The sequence below is a fragment of the Brachyistius frenatus genome, unplaced genomic scaffold, assembly GCF_029030835.1.
Source record: "Brachyistius frenatus isolate BFR_SWC_R1_liver_20210118 unplaced genomic scaffold, ASM2903083v1 Contig_41, whole genome shotgun sequence".
NCBI classification, from domain to species: Eukaryota; Metazoa; Chordata; class Actinopteri; family Embiotocidae; genus Brachyistius; species Brachyistius frenatus.
In genome coordinates this window covers 3,323,531-3,341,275 of record NW_027210640.1, presented here as the reverse complement: position 1 = coordinate 3,341,275, position 17,745 = coordinate 3,323,531, and the positions used below count along the sequence as shown (strand labels likewise).

General features: G+C 39.8%; 2 protein-coding genes across 2 annotated transcripts; one reads left to right on the top strand and one right to left on the bottom strand.

Annotated features, from left to right (window-relative positions):
• Positions 1–728: 728 nt before the first annotated feature.
• axdnd1 (axonemal dynein light chain domain containing 1) lies at positions 729–12,556 on the top strand. The gene is made up of 25 exons (XM_069702213.1): positions 729–948; positions 1,685–1,836; positions 2,260–2,363; positions 2,708–2,801; positions 3,230–3,315; positions 3,445–3,501; positions 3,708–3,816; positions 4,338–4,459; positions 4,580–4,720; positions 4,851–4,955; positions 5,470–5,590; positions 5,964–6,065; positions 6,191–6,357; positions 6,499–6,568; positions 7,118–7,352; positions 8,045–8,255; positions 8,795–8,888; positions 9,267–9,457; positions 9,822–9,915; positions 10,027–10,149; positions 10,581–10,613; positions 11,007–11,108; positions 11,216–11,307; positions 11,829–11,968; positions 12,063–12,556. The coding sequence occupies exons 1-25, from the start codon at positions 879–881 to the stop codon at positions 12,176–12,178; spliced, it is 2,931 nt and encodes a 976-aa protein (XP_069558314.1). The 5' UTR covers positions 729–878; the 3' UTR covers positions 12,179–12,556.
• Positions 12,557–12,920: 364 nt separating this feature from the next.
• Positions 12,921–17,211, bottom strand: nphs2 (NPHS2 stomatin family member, podocin). The gene is made up of 7 exons (XM_069702212.1): positions 16,896–17,211; positions 16,517–16,620; positions 15,861–15,933; positions 15,013–15,095; positions 14,649–14,908; positions 14,022–14,100; positions 12,921–13,130 (listed from the first exon to the last, which is right to left on the bottom strand). Exons 1-7 carry the CDS (start codon positions 17,209–17,211, stop codon positions 12,921–12,923), a joined length of 1,125 nt encoding a protein of 374 aa, XP_069558313.1.
• Positions 17,212–17,745: the final 534 nt, after the last annotated feature.

The window sequence follows — 17,745 nt, the reverse complement described above, 5'->3', positions numbered from 1 at the left end:
ACCAACCCATACAGGGAGGATTACGTGGGAGGGAGTTACAGCAAGTCATGACAGAAAGAAAAGGGACAACTTGTGGCAGATAATAAATAATTTGGCTATTGCAAAATAACGAGTATCGCAAAAAAAATAAAAATAAATGATGACGCTACCTAACTATATGGCCAAATATCTGGTTATAGCCTATATTAACCACGTGTCTGTACACTTGAATAATTAAATAAGACAATTACTAATTGAATTAATTAATTAATTAAAAATAAAATAAAAACTTCACAGATTAAAACCTCGATGATTAAAACTGAATTACAGATTGATTCAACGAACGAATAAAAAGTAAACAAATCGATTTTTGTTTTATATATTTGAATGTTTATCAAGCCTTAAGCTACATTCACGGTATCTCAATTTATTTTATGATATTAAACGATCAATGAAACTGAGGCGTACAGGCCAATCTGCAAATAAAGATTTCAAGGAATAGAGAGCCAAAACGAACTAAATATGAGTTCCTTTCATACTTCTTGTTATTGCTTTGTGCTGTTGGGACTACAACAAATGTAGAAACATCTCAATATAAAAAAAAAAGTAGGCTGTTTTAAGTCTTTATTGTGCTTAAATTACGAGCAGAAAACAAACGACTGCCGCTAAAATGAGCAACGTGTACAAGGGAAGCGCCAGCGTTCCCATAGCAACGCAACCAGGAAGTTGAAGCCTAGAGGAAAGTAGGGGGAGACGGGTTTGTTTGTTTTTTTTAGTTTTTATTTTATTTTTTATTTTAAACATACAAATATCAGCTTCTCGGCCACATTACTTTGTCAAAGTTGCGGTGTCTTATTGCTAAAAGATTAGTGTGGGAAAAACATCGCCGTGAGTCCAACATGCCTGCGTCCAAAAGAGCCACTTCGGTGCCGAGTTTATCGAGGCCGGAGCCATCAATGGACACCAAAGGTGAGGGGAACCGGAGCACGACACTCAGCGGGGGAGGCCAGCTTAACGTGACAGCGCACGACAAACAAACTAAACCATGTCTAAACATATCCGCAAAACATATCCATCCACGGACCCGTATTTGCACTACATTATATATATATATATATATATATATTTTTTATTTTATTGCTTTTCTATTATATTATTCTATTCTATTATTATTTTATTCTATTGTTTCTATTATTGCTCCTGTATGTATGCTGCTGTGGTGAAAAAATTTCCCCTCGGGGATTAATAAAGTATATACCTACCTACCTACCTACCTACCTACCTACCTACCTACCTACCTACCTGGTTGTTGTCTGTTTTATTATTACATAGTTATACTTTTCTTGTTTTATCTTTTTTATTATTATTATTATGATTATTTTACACACCGTGGGACTGTGAGAAACACTATTTTGATTTGTCTGTATGTCTCGTCCATATGGTGGATTGACATTAAAGTTAAAGTTGACGTTCATTTAAAGTCAAATGTATTTCTGAGGTCAGACCTCGTGATAAACCAAAAACAATGATGTGAAGCCAGCGGTGTCGTATCTCCTTGCCTTGTGCGTGAAGGTAGAAAAATACAGACCCGTTATTAATATCAAAGTGTGAGAGGCGTAGCTTCTTAAAACAATATAACGGTCAGGGTCAGAGTTGTACAGCTGCTGGTTCGTTTGAGTTTGATTTTTATTTTTCCCCGTGGCAGAATTCAATTTTCAAGTCGCGGCAGAGTGCATAGAGACGCAGCCTGCTCCTGTCAAATGCCAGGGGATCCCTCATGAATTCCTGGTCGGCCTCACCTCCACTGTTGGCAACAGGAGCACACTGGGGAAAACCACACACCATCGGCACTGCGAGGTACCTTCAAACTCTATTTACATGACACTAATTTACATCCTTCTATACCTACGCATTTCCCACATGCCCACATAAAGGGGCAGTTCAGTTTCTTTGTGAGGACACTAAGATGTAAATAGGAAGACCTACAAACCACCAACCCAGTCCACCACTAACGAGTTCAATTCACCTTCGTTGAATTGGAATAACACAAACAATAATATCTGATACGACTATAAATCTTCTATCTGATTATGCACAACACCGTGGATTAATACAGTCTGGGTTACTTTTGAAAATATTTTTTTTTTCTACATAATTCATATAAATTAAGATAGGTTTAGTTGTAGCATCACACTTGTTAACTTTGAAAAACAGAGCATAAAACGTTTTCTTTCTGTGTGGCAGTTGTGACCGGTGTTCTTAAGATGAGTTTGTACACAGGACTCTGGAATCCGACGACCAGATGCAGTGTGGCATTATCCGTTCGGACGCGAGAAATACAAACACCTTCTGGAGCAGCCAATGTCCCTGATTGGAGCCGGCAGGTCGGTTAGGCAGACTGTCCAGTTTCTGCTCATATGCAGCTTGGACGGAAACTTAGTCAGCGGTTTTTTTTTTTGGTCTTTCTTCCTTCTACCAATCATGCTTGGTTTGATTCTGCTGTTTATAACTCAGTTTAAGCCAAACTACTATAAATAGCAATATTGTGGCCTTTTAAAAGTGTTTTAAAAACTATTTTAACAAGCAGCGTTTTTGAATCTGATGATTAATCTTAAATCACGGCAACATGAAATGTCTCAACAGGATTTACATTTTTCTTCCTGCAAAAAGCTAATAAACTATGGAGACTAAAGGAAATCTCTTTTCTTTATTGTCGGTGTCCATACAGGGATATTTCTTTTCTGTGTGATGCTATGGTATCCCAAAGGAGGTCAACGCCTCTCCCACCCGTGACTGAGATGAGTATCATTAGCGAGACACAGGTGAGCTGCCTCAGCCGATCTGCTTTGGACCTTTTAATTCATCATAACTTACATACAGTACGTGGTGTAACACAAAATCACAAGCAGTGCTGCGTGGTGTTCAGGCCCCCAAAAGCAAAAAAGAAAGTCAAACATAAAACGATATTGTGTGGATCTTCAGTTTCACAGCAAAGTTTGTTCCAAAGGTTCAAATATGATCTTCACTTTTATTTTGCCATGTTGTACATTTACGTAAATGAACATAACTATCTTTGAACTACATTGAAATTGTCAAATCCCATTATGTAATAGAAGGTTTTACAGCTGCCTTAAAATACCGTAATTTACTGTATTAGTACTGACTATAAATTCACGTTTATTGCCATTTATCTATTCATCATGCACACAGTATTCAGTGAGTTGATAATCATGTTCACTCTGTCTTTCAGAACTTGAGTGTCTCAGAAAGTCTGTTCCCAGAGGAATATCACTTTGTGAAAAACAAAGGGATACGGTGCCTCGAGTTCTATGAGGAGTGAGCTTCGTCATGTTCAGTCCATTCTGTCCATCTTCTCCGTGCAGCCTGATATTATCATTGTCCTTTAAAGCTGAGCTTAGTTTTTTGGGGTTTTTTTTGTCAACCCTTGTCGCTTCTCTTCCTCAGTGCGTTCACAGTGCAGGTGAAGGATGAAGAGCAGAAGCTACGAGTCCTCCCTTCAATGTGAGTTCAAACATATAGATGAATCGAATTGACAGAGAAGCTTTAGTTGAATAGTCTTCAGTAGGAGATTTTGTTGCCTGTATTAGTGAAGCGTGTTAGTAAAAGTAATGTGCACCGTTAGGTAGATAAAGTTCCGGTAAGATAAGGGTTGAATGAAGCCCATAAATGTGTAATAATAGAGATTTGTGTGTATCTTCTGTGTCCAGGAAGCCCACTGGCCGGCTGGAAGTGTTCCAGCTGATGAGCATGATGGACGACATGCTGGAGAAGGCCGGAGTCGATCAGCAGACTGAGGAGTCGACTGAGGCCTCCCAAGTATGCAGACAGGCGATTGGAAAATACCGTGATCCCGTGTAACTCTAGCGCTAGAGATAAAAACATACTGGCACAACTTAAAAATGGAAAAATGTACCAAAACTTGGAGAATACCAGGGTGATCCTGAAAATAAAGGTCAACATGCCTTTGCTCTATATATAATATACATAAATATGTTGTGTAGGAAGTTTATGAAGCGTATCAACCCGGTATCACAAGAATGCATGTAATGTGCCTGCCAGTCCACTAGAGGACAGTGTGTCAATGCCATGATTTTGCCTCGCATAGGTGTTAAATACCACGTGATTAGGTTTAGGAAATAAAACGCATCATTAGAGTGTCATTAGAGTAAAAGGTTTTGCTCGGTACTTCATCAGACTTCTGTGCTACAGATCTGAATATTTATGTGCGTCTCTTCCTGCCTCATCAATAATGTAATGCACATAGACACATAGATTTGTATTTGTATTTGATAAGCCCTCTGTAAATATCAGAAAGAGCGCAATGTCTTGTCTTACAGCTGCAGGGTCTGCTGGACCTGGTGAAGGTCGAACAGAACATCTACAACATTATTTTCCATGAAGTGATCAGGCAGGTCAGCGTGGGCTGCGCTGAGAGAGGACAACTACTCGCCAAACTCAGGTTGTTGAAGGAGTTTCATGAACCTTCTGAAGCAGAGAAATTAGACATTTCAGAGAATCTTTTCCAGTCGTGACTCCATGAGGCTTTTTTTCCCAGCAGCTCGTGTGTTTGTTTGTCCAGACAGCGCTACCAGTCCCTGCTGGCTCAAATCTGCCTCCGTCTGAAGGCTTTTCACAGTGAGGCAGTGGCGCAGCGGGCTCTGGACCGCCGGCTCACTGATGAGATTCAACGCATCAAGACATACTTCCAGCTGCTTAGCACGTACGTAGGTCGGGGTAAAGAGGAAATCATAAATGCAAGAAAATAAAACAATAGCACTCATTATAAATGTGTGACTATGACAGACACGCTCACTTTTGTGTGTATCTGCGCATGTTTGTTCTCTTCACAGGGAGCTGTCCAAAATCAGAGACCACGATGCTTTTGCTTCCCAGGAGGCGGAGCACGCTTACCGGCACCTGGCTGAGGCACTCAACCAGGCTAACAACAACTCAGAGTCGGTCCATTATAAGAATGAAATTAACTGCAGCTTATTCAGTTCACGCCACAAAGTCATCAAGTTGATGCATCCGAATATTCGCCAGGATTATGAACCATGTTTATGTTGTCAATAGTAGTGATTTATTTCAACCTAAGGTGAAAGCACCTTCATCAAACCCAAAACACAGAGTTATGTTGCCATGTTTTACTGTAGAAGAAAATACATTTGGTAGATACCTGGTATTGCTAACAGTACATACCTATTGGACACATCTGTGATCACTGCATCCTTCATTTTTACCCTGAATTTTAGACACTTAAACAGGAGCCAAAAAAAAAAGAAGCGATTTTTGTTTGTTTGTTGTTGTTATTGTTGTTGTTGTTTTTGTTGTTGTTGTTTTTTGTTTTTGTTTTCCTAACATCTTCCTCTGAAGAAGAAACATAGAGTTTAAATACAGCAGCCGTCCAGTAAGCATGCAGTGTTAAAGCCCAAAATGTGACCTCTGATATGATCTGTGTGCTCTTCTCAGTGTGGTCCAGGATTACCACAAGTTCTATGAGCTGCATAGGGCTCGCCTTAAGGCTCAGCTGCTCCAGATCACTGAGGACAGAGACTACTGGACACAGTTCACCTTCTGTCTGGCCCTCAAGGTATGTAAGGATGGACTCATCTCTCATGTGGTGTTTCATGTGGTGGTTATACTGTCGATTAATTGACCGAGTGAGAGAGTTTTTAACGTGGATTGTCGTAGCATCCTGTGTGGATAGCTGTGACCCACTTTGTTGGAGGTGACAGCTTAGAAAATACAGTGATGAAGTTGATGAGGCAAAGATTTACGTCACACCACGTGTGTTAGTGGCTAAGATTTCACAGGATGATCAAAGCTGCTCATAATTGACGGAATGCATTCAGTTAAAATGTTTACCACTTTAGATTTCATTTCTGCTCAAAGATGCTCAGGAAAAAACAAAATGAGTTGAAGAACATGCTGAAAAGAGTTCCGTTTGTTTTTATGATTGACAGGTGATCAGTTTGGAGAAGATGCAGCTGTTTAGTCAGTTGCATGTCAGCGAGCAAAGCTGGTTCAAGACAGCAGAGGACTGCACCCTCCACCTCACGTCCAAGGTAAAAACGCTTCTTATTTCATGGCATTTTCTTGACACCTAATGCTACAGAGGCAGATCCCTTAATGTAAATATTCCTGCTGGTTCGGTTAGAGTCTGACGATGACAGTGACCCTCCTGTTGTAGGATACAGAAGACCTTCATGATGTCATAGAGCTTGCTGACTGCTGGAAAAAGCAGCTGGCCGTTTTCATGTCCCAGCTGAAGGAGACTGAGGATACTCAGTGTGCAGAGATCAGTGCCACCAGGGAGGGCATCGCCAAGTGGCTTTGCTTCTGCACCGTACAGAATAGGTAAGGAAAGCTAACGTATGATAGCCAAGCCATCAGTGAAAAAAAACAACCTTCATGTAATTTTCTGGAAAACTGTATTAACCTAATTTAGCAATTTTATTGACACTTTACACCTCCTGATTTCTTTTTCTCTATCTATAGGCGTCCTAATCCAAAATATGACAGCACATCAGTGGAAGAGATTCGTGCTGATTTGGAGCAGTGGTCAGATGTAGGACAATATGTTTATTTACTCTGTTATTATGGATTTTATCTGTCTGATATATCCCACCTTCGTTGTCCATCCGACTCTCTTTTCTGATTTCTGACATCTTTCTGTATTCTTGCAATTATCTGATTGTCATGTATTTGATCTGTTTCATCTCGGTCATATCATTGATCTAATCACATCATCTCATCACTTTTATCTATCGTATATGTCTCATCTTGCATAATTATCATCACTTGTCAAGTTTGATTCATGTCAGTTTTGCTATTCGGCTGCTGTGTCTCACCTCTGTCATCCGTTTGAAAATCTTTGTTTTCAAACATGAAAAGGAATTGACTGTAAAGGTTATCTGAACAATTGGCTTGATATTCAAACAACCTTGAACACAGCACGCCGCCATTTTTATATGTTTTAAGGTAGTGGCTATTTTTTTAAACCCTCCCCCCCCCCATTTCTATATTATTCCAAAAATCTAGTGGGTATGAGACAATTTAGGGCAACACAATGTGTGCAGTAAACAGCAAAGTGCCTCTGTATCCCCTCATTCTGCAGATGTTGGCACTTTGGTGTGAGCCGTACCAAGGTGAGAAACAGCTTCGCTGCCAGCAGACGCTGAAAGAAATTAGCAGGGTCCAGAGAAGAATACTGGAATTGAGCTTTCAGCTGCTCAGAAGACACCCGTCTCCCAATGGTGACGCCCCTGAAGGCCAGCAGGCCCTGACAGAGCTGCACAGGCTCTTATCTGAACTCCTCAAACAGCTGGACACACAAGTCAATGGGGATACTGGTGAGAGCCGATAGAGCATCCACACACTGCCACACGCAAACTATACTCACAAATTCTTCATGCGTCTGTCTCTTGTCTTTTTTGTTTTTGGGTTGTCCATCCATCCATCCCTACCACATGTGAACACATTATTTCAGTAACACCTGGAGGGAATTTCTTCAAATTTGGCACTAATATTCACTTCGACTTAAGAATCAATGATTTCGATTTTTGGGGGTCAAGGATCAAGGTCACTGTTACTTCACTTTATCCCATTCTTGTGAACATGATATATCAGGGACGCCTCGACGATTTTTTATTTTTCAAATTTGGCACAAACCTTCCCTCGAAGTCACTGATGAATTGATTAAGTTTTCCGGGTGAAAGGTCAAGGTCACTGTGACATTTCGAACAGGATATCTCAAGAGCTCCTCGAGGAAATGTGTTCAAATTTGGCACAAACGTACACTTGTACTCAAGGATGAATTGATGAGATTTTGGTGGTCGAAGGTCACATCCATCCCATCTGCCTGTCATGTTCTCTTGGCCACAGTATCTCAGGAATGTGTCGAGGCAATTTCTTCAAACGATTAGATTTTAGGGGCGGTTGATGAAGGACAACAGCGAGGCAGTAGTTTTATAGAGATCCATTGTGGTAGATGGTTGTTAAAATATGGATGGACTAAGGTGCTAATCCAGCCACGCTGTTTCAGGGATCCACGGAAAGATCATGTCACTGCTCAGGATGATGGAGTCCTGGAATTCCAAAATTGGTGCAGTGATTGAACAACAAGAAATGATGCCCGAGTCTGATTGGCTGAAGCTGGAGAAAGCCCTGACCAAATGGCTGTGTTTGGCTGAAGAAGCTTTACAGCTCATATCAGAAACGGAAAACAAAAAGGACCAAAACAACGCAGACTTATGGTACGTTTTTTACTCAGTGGTATTAACAAGTTTAAAATGATAAACTGATGTTTCTCAAAGTTTTAAATAATGCATTTAATGAAAAAAAAACTGATGCCTGTTCTAAGGTATGTGTGTTTGTAAAACAAATTCATGCATATTTTATAATTCATGCTCTGACAAAGGGACTGATCTATGACTTGTTATTAGAAGGACATCCACACGTGTTTGCTAATCTCGGCAAAGTAAATTTGTCCATCTTAATTTGTTCTTTATCACTGTTATTTTTCTGACCTTTAATGGATTCTGGAAAAGGACTTGATAACAGTCTACCAATTTTTATAAAATTGGGAATTTCTTAGACAATTTAAGTCTCCAGTCTTTTATAAGCTAATTGTAATTATTACTCGGGATGCAGTTTCGTTAATTAGCAGATTGAAAAACCGAACGACTTACAGAAAAATCAAGGCTACATGTGTATTCAAACATATATTTACCTGCAGTTTTTTTTTTTTTTTATCATTAGTCTGATTCTCTGTTGTGTGGCTTTGTTCAAACAGTGCAGAGATAGAAAAGGCACAGGACAAAATGCAGGACTTCAAAACCAACCTGTCCGAATTCACTGTCGGTGAGAACCAGAGACTCCATGAGGAGGTGAGTACCAACCACCTTCAGTAATACTGTCAAGGGAAGTTTACACATTTGGACACTTAAGTACATTTTCATCAGTGTTTTGGAACAAACACATCCACTCCATGAATGTGTTGCTCAGACATTGCTCAGTAACACTCTTATACTGTTGTCTTTACACTGTCACTGAGCAGCACCAGAACTTGCACCAGAGCAGCTGTGATCTAAGAGCCTTGACCAGGGACCACTGATGTCCGCAATGGTTGTTGAGGGACAGGAAACTGATACTCTCTGGTTGACTGACTGGCTTTTTTTTTGTTTGTTTTGTTTAAAGAGTTTCCTTCTTTGCTTTTTCAAATGATAAACCGTAAGGTAACAGGGTGCTGTTTCCTCCCCCACCAGGTCAATTCTATTCACATGGCTCAGACTCGCTGGATGTTGGAAGTATTGCTCCTCACGCTACCTGACCATAGTGAGGGGCAGAACCAGGAACAGGCACATGATCACATTACAATGATCTTACGACAGACTGTGGATGAGGATGCCAAAATGCTGTCTGAGAAGCTGGAATATTTATCCAGCTACATCAGCAGGTACCAGAAGTTACCTGCTGTTATAGTTTACATTTAGACCGATGCTGTTTACCACAATAACTAACGGTAGGTGTGTGTGTGTGTGTGTGTGTGTGTGTGTGTGTGTGTGTGTGTGTGTGTGTGTGTGTGTGTGTGTGTGTGTGTGTGTGTGTGTGTGTGTGTGTCAACACAGGTGTTGAATTTTACCACAGAGTGCAATCTTAACCTCTTCACACTACTAAATGACTTCCTTATAGAGTAGCTTTAACACCGGATTTCTCACTAGGGGAATATGAACAGAGGAGAATCTCCCCCCCCCCCCCCCCCCCCCCCCCCCCCCCCCCGGGGGAATAACTCATCAGGAAATCTTTGTTTTTGATTCCAGCTCATGCAGCCTGATTCTGGAGGAACAGTCTTTACTCAGCCTAGATGAACCTGAGTGTGAAAACAAGTGCATGGACTTGTGCAGAAAGCTACAGGTAGACAGTGACCTAGCACAGATTGAAATAATAGCAAAGAATCACCAGTAATATCGAGGTAGTGTTGTTGAAATGATTTTACACGTTACAAACCTTTAATCCTGTCCACAGAGTGAGCGTGTTCAGTGGGTGGAGACAAGTGTCATACTGCTCTCAGGGGTTCATGGTGGTCCTGTGGAGCTCACTTCCGACAGTAATGTCCTGGTTTGTCCAGCAGACGACATGGAGACTCAGGTGAGGATTCAACTCCAATACAGCTCACACAAATTTGTTGGTGAAACAGGGCATAATTGTGAGTTAAGATACAGGACAGCAGGTTTTCACTCTGGTAAGATGGCATGTCCTTTAACCAGAGGATGAAGGTTCATGTTCATGTGCTGTTGATGAGTCCTTTTTTTATCTTTGCTAAAATCATTTTTGCTTTTAGTTTAACTGAAATTGATGCTTTGTTGATTAGCATGGCATTGAATATAAGTATAAAAAATTATATATTATGTAATTTCTTTTTGCCAGCTTTATTTGGTTTTATATGTATTCCCGTCAAAGAACATGCTTTATTATTTGCTATAATATTAATTTTTTTTATTTTTATAAATTTCACCAATTTCACCAGATTATTTACTGATAATTATAATGATGATGAGTGTACTGTTCTTTCTTATCAGAGCACTGCTGAAGAACATGAAACACAACAAGAGGTTTGTTAAGTATTAATATTATTTCTATGAAATGTTCTTAGATAAATTATACTCTGCACATCAAGAATAAATATGATCTGAAAAAAAACTAAAATTCCAGTGTTGTCTGAAACAGGTAAATTAGACATTTATGGGTAATTGCAAACATTATGGAGCTTTGTGTGATGTGAGACACAAAATTCAAAACATTATTTAACACCTGCAGTCCCTCAGCTTTGAAATATTTGAAGTATCTTGTAATTTGGACCGAACAGTTTGAATGACTTAAAGACAATTATCTTTACAAATGATTTTTTTATTTTTTTATTTTTTTATTTTTTTAAGGAGCTCAACTCACTTTGTATTAACCAGACGGACTAAAAATGAACAGTGTTATCTTATCTTGTCCTGCAGGGGGAACTAACGGTTTGTGTGAGCCCTGTGGTAAGGCAGATAAGCTATGATAGAAGTATCGTACAAAGAAAGCTGGGAGAGAGCTACGTTCAACTGAGCGGGGTCAGACAATTGAATCCTACACTTTCTCAGTATTAATATTTCACTGTATATAGAACTTCACAGTCCGTGTGTCTGTCCCTCTGAACATCTGTCTGTCTGTGTACCAGACTGATGAGCTCATTGTGAGTCCAGTGACAGAGGATGCCCAGAGGGCTTTTAGTGATTTGACGACAGTCGGGTTCCTGCAGAAAGAACTGCAGTAAGTTTACTTTCTTATTGTTGTGTGGTACAATCATACTTTTGTAATATTACCATTACTGTGATAATATACTCATGTCACCTTTTATTGCAAACATCTGAGATTTTTTCTTTTTTTTTCTTTTATCATCTCCCCGTCAATGTTTTTTTCCGATGATAGTAATGTATATCTTGTTCTGTAAGAATTTCCAAGCACTTTTTAAACAGGCTCTGCCTATTAACCCTTCTGTCCACATGGCAAGCAACTTTTTCTCTTTGTTTATATTAAGAACCAGGAAGCTTGCATAAGTAACCGTTAACAAAGTTAAACAAAAATATATTTTACACCTTGCAGGCTTAAGTGGAATTTATTAGGCAAACTCGCATCAGAAGTGTGGAAAGGAAACACAGTATATATGCTGTTTTGAATGTCCAAAAATCAGCCACGTTTGCATGGTTGCCTTAGAAATAGAAAGTGGCCTCTATTGATGTGTGCATATGCAAAGGACTTCCAAGCCAAATTTCTTATCTATTGTCCTCCAGTGATTCTGAGGTGCGAGTGATGACCGCTGAGCAGCGAGCCCTGAAAGCTGAGGAGGCCCTGCAGGAAGCACTGGAGAAGATTCTAGACCTGAACAGACAACTGCAGGGTCGACTCAGTTTGGAACCCAAAACTGATGAAGGTACAGAGTGACTAATTCAACAAATTCTATCCACTGCAAAAAGACAATGCCACAATATTGAAGCAAAGAGGTGATTTCTCTGTTTGTGTTTCAGAGACAAAGAAACCACTGTCACCTCCCCCACCACCTGTACCTACGCGAGCTCCTCGAAAGAAAAGCATATCTGAAGTCAAACCAATAACCAGCACCAAAAAGACCAAGAAACGGTGATCTGACGTGTGATCGCAACATGTCACAACTCTGTATATATGTTTGTCACTGTTCAGTTAATGGTAAAGCTTTGTGTTGCATGTTTGACGAGTTACCAAAGTGACACAGGAATAAAAAGAAGGAAAGAAGGATTATTCACCAGCGATGACATCCAAATATTGAATGTTTAAAGTATGGAGCGGCTGTCCTCATTCACCTTGCACAACTGTTGTATGAGAATGTTAATCCCTTTAAATAAGTGTAATCAATAATAGTATTGGTTGCTGTGGCTTTGTCTCACCTCACGACATGTTTTTTTTTAACTGCATCCAATTCAAATGTGCTTTTTGCTTCCTTACCAAAAATGAAAGTTTCTGCAGATATTTCATGAAGTCAAACTTTTTTGGACCTTTATTTCAGTACTGAGTTGTGAAATCATTTGATGCATTATATAATCAGGCTGGAGAATATGCAATAGGCCCATAAGAGTTTCATTATTTGACCTATCACAGGAAATTAAAAGAAAACTAAACTTAAATCATAAGCCTGGTTTACATCGAAACTCATATCCTTAAGTGCTAAAGCTCGTTGGTGGAAACCGTTAAAATTGTGCCTGCTATACACAAAAATTCCAATTTAGTTTTTTTTGGTCTTTGATTAAAATCCCTGGAAACTCTTCCAAAAGATGAGAACTACTGGCTCACACTCACCTTACATATTTTAAATAATAATATGATCATCATTTCGGCTGTTTAACAGTCTGTCACATCATTGGTGAGTCTTTCTCTGGCTCCCCCACTGCCAGCCCTCCCTCTCCTTCCACAGCAGGGGGAGGAGGTGGTGGTAGGAATGAAAGGTCTGAGTTCAGGTTGAAGACATCTGGAGGGAGAGGAAGGACCAAGGCCGGATGGAGGAGACGGAGGGAGGCCCTAAATCCATCCCAGGCAGCTATCTCACTTTCTGCAGCTTTTACCTGGAGAAGAGAAGGGCTGCTGAAACAGGTTTTCCTGACAAAGAATGTAGATATTTACCCAGGTGGAAGAGGTATGTCTCTTGACATGTCTGAAGAACTATTGTTTTGTAGCTTCGGGCAAAACAATGTCAGCAAAAGAGTTTTTTTTCATGCAGTAGTACGTTTTTAGACTCAGTAAGTTTTTAGACCCACTACTGCGGGGCTGTTTTGCTTCCACCACACGTCTCCTTTTAGACTAGGGGAAAGAAAACGTTCAACATACACATATAGTTGTTTATTTTACGACACGGTATGTATTCGTGTTTGTGGATTTCTCCTAAATTCTTAAATTTCTCCTTAATGAAAAGCACTTTCACCGAACTTTCTAGTTCTATTCCTATCTATACTATGGAGGTTTTTACTAAGAGGTTGGTTGAAATATAATTTATAGCCAGATCTAAAAAAAAACAACATTTTATTAAAAAAAAACATGCTGAAAATATTTATATAATTATGGCTTTTGACATTTTGTGATTAATGGAGTGATAAATAGAAAATCTAAAATTGACTAATAATTTAACAAAATGGAAAATAGCACATATTTACATAATTAGATAGCGTGTCATGTGCATTTTGAGCTATCCAAATTTTAAAAATTGCAATACAAAAATGTTCCTCATAAAGTAATCAACGGAGATTTTATGGTGATTTCTCATAGCTAATGAAACAAAAACTAGGCCTTACAGTTTCGAACATACTGTTTTACAAACAATGCTGCTAAAAAGACAGTTCCAAATGTTAGTTTTTATCTTTAGTTAAATGTCATATTTGACCAGAATAAAAAAAACAAAAACAAGCATTAAGATGTTAAACAAAGATTGTAAAATTATAAAACCTGGTATGTTTACTTACTCTGACCTGCTGTTGTCTCTTGGCTTCAGTATCAGCAGCCAGACTCTGCTGTAACTCCACAGGAAAACTAAGCTCATCTCTGACAGAAAATCAAACACAAGCACCACCCAGCCTGGTCAGCAGGATCAATCACAGTGCACTAAAAAAATCTCCTCTTTGCTGTTTACCAGGAAAAATCATTATCTGTAGGAGAAAAACCTTTTCAGGAACTGATGAAATTCTCAATGGCTCTGCTCCCCCACTCATATTGTATTGTATAAATTAGCTTCATTCTCTTTTGGGCTTATATGTTTCCGCGAAACTCAACTTGATTTTAGGTACTCATTCAAAGCATCAGCTCCTAGAATCAGGCTTTACGCTCAGGACTGTAAGAACTTCTTCTGGACGTAACTGTTTTGCACTGTGCTCAACAATCACAAGAGAAGAAGAAACACCAAGATCCTTTTCTGGAAGATCTAACGCAATCAAGTAACTTTTCATCTTGACTTCCAGTGAAATATAGTTACTCAAACTTAGATAGATACAGTGGAGGAAGGTTAATGCAAAAAAAAAAAAAGTTATATTACAACAAATAATCACAAAACAACAAGGCAACTAAAGAGATTTTTTTTTCATCTTTAGTCTTACATGTCTGCTCTCTCCACCCTGATGCCCCAGCGACAAGCAACAGAGTCAACCGCTGCTTGTATCTGCTCCCCGATCCTTCGCCTGTGCGGCACGACGTGGCTGAACGCGTGCTGGGCGAGAACGTCTCTGACCGCTGCCTGGACCAGACTCTGCAGCACTGTGGTCAGACAGGACAGAGCTGCACTGCACAGAGCCACATTCTCTATCTGGTAATAACACACTGCACTCAGCTCGGGCCTCACCAAGTCCTTCGTCACCACCTGCATGCAAACACACGAGACAACATCAGTCTGCTTCACTTTTTTTTTTTTTACAGACATATCACTGTCACTTATATTTTCGGAATTTTAAAGTGTCCCTGTACCATGTGAGGAGGAACCTTCAACATTTTCAGTCGGATGTCGACTTTGTGACACACATCAAGAAGAGGGAGGTAGAAGAGGAGGCCTGGAGAGTGGAGGAGAGGGCAGGGGGATATTAGATGTGCCCTTAGTGAACATTCACTCAGGAATATTTACTTCATTAGTGTTTATGAGCTGGGACCTACAATGCTTTCTATCCTTCCTATTGATTGCTGGGAGTGATTGTGATCAAGGAACAGCATTTTGGTGGATATGATAATCAGACATTTCTCACCAACACATATGGACATAAACTACATTACTTTTGTTTATTTATAAAAAAAAAAAAAATAACAATTTCTCTGATACATTTTTTTGTATGACTGATAACCACTACTCTCAAATTTGCCACGCTTGAAACCAACACTAGAACACATTCTCACAAATGGTTTCCTGTCCTTTGTGTTATGGTATATCCTTGATGTAGGCTGACTAATAGATCACGGCCGAATCAAGAAAATAGTGTTGACAGCTTTCAACCACTTCATCGGTGAATATCGCTGCAGGAAATGCAAGTGGACCCTCACTTGAAATTAATTTTGTCAAACTATTATACATCTTTTACAGGTGCTGATATTAGTAATAATAGTTCCCTTCTGTAATTGTTCATTAGGACCATTAATGTAATGTAACTGTCTGAACCGCCATTAATGAAATTGGTTACGCTAATCCTGCTATGATAAGTAAAAATGGCTGCCATGCAAACATTCCCATCGATAACAATTACATTTCACGCTTCATTCGTTCCAGTTTTTTAATCACTGTCAACGGATGAGCATTCAAAAAATAAATAATGATAATCATTGCCTGCCTGGTCCCCTTGGTCTTCCTCGCAGTAGGTGACCCAGCCTGAAGATCACGGCTCTCTCGTGCTCTCTCACTACCTGTAAATAGAAATGATAGCCTTCACTCAAACAGGACACGTGAATGGAAGACATTGATGGCTGAAGTGTCCAATTGACATCTAACACAACTGCTCAGCTTTTTATCAAATAATGTATATAATATCGTACAAGGTAGTCAGAGTTGATTTTGCTGTGTACTTCAGCGCATTGTATTAGAGATGAGATGAAAATGCTGACTCTGACCCTATAAAATAGTCAATTTACATGCTACGGAGCCTCAGTGTTCACTCATTGTGAAATGATGAAATTTTGTGTATCCAGCCGTTCCACAACAAACCGGGCTACTGAAATGGATTCAAGCGGTTTCCTTCACTGCAGCTTGGACAAATGAATATGAAATTCTCTCTTAATAAAAAAGCAGAGTTCATTTTTTGGTGTTAAACATAAACTTCATCCTTCCATCAACATCCACACCCTTTACTTCTTCATCACAGACGGCATATGTAGGTTATCCTTTACTTAATTCTTTAACTCATTTCAATTGAAGACATCACACTCATTTTTGTGAAGAAGGTTATTGTATGGTATCGTGTGTCTATTTGGTCTGAGGAGTTGTTCGTACTTTGACACAGAACCAGATGGAAAGAGGGAGGAAGAGGAGAACCAGAGCCAAGACAAAGACCATCAGCAGCCACTCAAACACTCCCAGGCTCTTGCGTTTCAGACCTGCAGAGACCCACAGTGGTTAATGTGACGTATTCCAACAAAGCTGTAAAAGACATTTTTACATCCATAAATGGACCAAAAGCTTTAGTTAACTCTAAGGATCGCTATAAATCACAGATTTACTTATGCTATGTCAAAACCCATAAGAGAAACAAACTCAAAACTCAACATAAAAATGCTATAATGGAAATAGAAATAAAAACCAATGAAAAATAAAAACACCATGAAACTTTCCTCCACAACACGACCAGGTGTTTCCTGAAGCTTGGACTCACCGTCCTCCTGTTCCGCTGCCTCCAGCAGCACCAGGTTCTCCTCCTTGACCTCGGCGTCTCTCACACTGTCTATGTCCACCACAGTAGATTTCAACTTCACCTCTGTGTCCTGCTCCGCCTTCACCTCGTTTGTGTCCGGCTTCTCCTTCTGCAGCCTCCCCTTCCTCCCTGATGGTGCTTCAGGGAGCCGAGCTGCCCTGGGTGCCCTTTGACGTTGACTTCTTGGCGGCATTAAGGCTCCCCTCTCCCTCTCCTTCCCGGGCATCACTCTGGATGTCGGTGGGTGATTGGGCTGGACGTTGAAGGACTTCTCCATACTGACTGGAAGCTCTGCAGCAAGCAGCATAGGATTAATAGATGTTGGGATGTTTAAAGGCCAATTGGTTGGTGGAGGAAAGAAGAAATTTTGGGACTTTTCCTACTGGGAGTTTGTTCCTCTGGCTGGAGGTCTTTAAGTGAAGTGAGTGCCGCTGTCTACTGTGGTAATGAGACTGTGGGAGTTGGACAGCAGTGGGAGTGCCACTTACCACCGTGTCTGTACGTTCAAGTCATTTCAAGTCAGTGTACTTTAGTGAGCAAGGCATTTAATGTCTTTTTTTTTAAAGTAGTGTCTTCAAAAACCTGAAATATATATATTTTTTTATATTGTAATATTGTGAAAAACATCAAAATATGGTAATCAAGGGAAGCTCACGTCTTGGTCTTCAAGCAAAGAAAAATATCATGTCTACCTCTTTTTCAGAAAATTAGAGAGCCTTTGTTAGACGTAAAATGAAAGCATTGCTGGATACATTTATTTCAACAATATTACATTTTTATTTATTTGCATTATTCTTTGTCAATATTCATC

What these genes read in the sequence shown, in the direction of transcription:
- axdnd1 (XM_069702213.1), top strand. Translation starts at nt 879, where the DNA reads ATGCCTGCGTCCAAAAGAGCCACTTCGGTGCCGAGTTTATCGAGGCCG. An exon ending in AGTCGACTGAGGCCTCCCAA is followed by an intron (nt 3,817 to 4,337) that starts GTATGCAGACAG and finishes CTTGTCTTACAG; the next exon opens with CTGCAGGGTCTGCTGGACCT. An exon ending in TTATCCAGCTACATCAGCAG is followed by an intron (nt 9,458 to 9,821) that starts GTACCAGAAGTT and finishes TTTTGATTCCAG; the next exon opens with CTCATGCAGCCTGATTCTGG.
- nphs2 (XM_069702212.1), bottom strand. Translation starts at nt 17,211, where the DNA reads ATGGAGAAGTCCTTCAACGTCCAGCCCAATCACCCACCGACATCCAGA. An exon ending in AGGGTGGAGAGAGCAGACAT is followed by an intron (nt 14,101 to 14,648) that starts GTAAGACTAAAG and finishes ATTTTCTGTCAG; the next exon opens with AGATGAGCTTAGTTTTCCTG. An exon ending in AGAGACAACAGCAGGTCAGA is followed by an intron (nt 13,131 to 14,021) that starts GTAAGTAAACAT and finishes TCTCTTCTCCAG; the next exon opens with GTAAAAGCTGCAGAAAGTGA.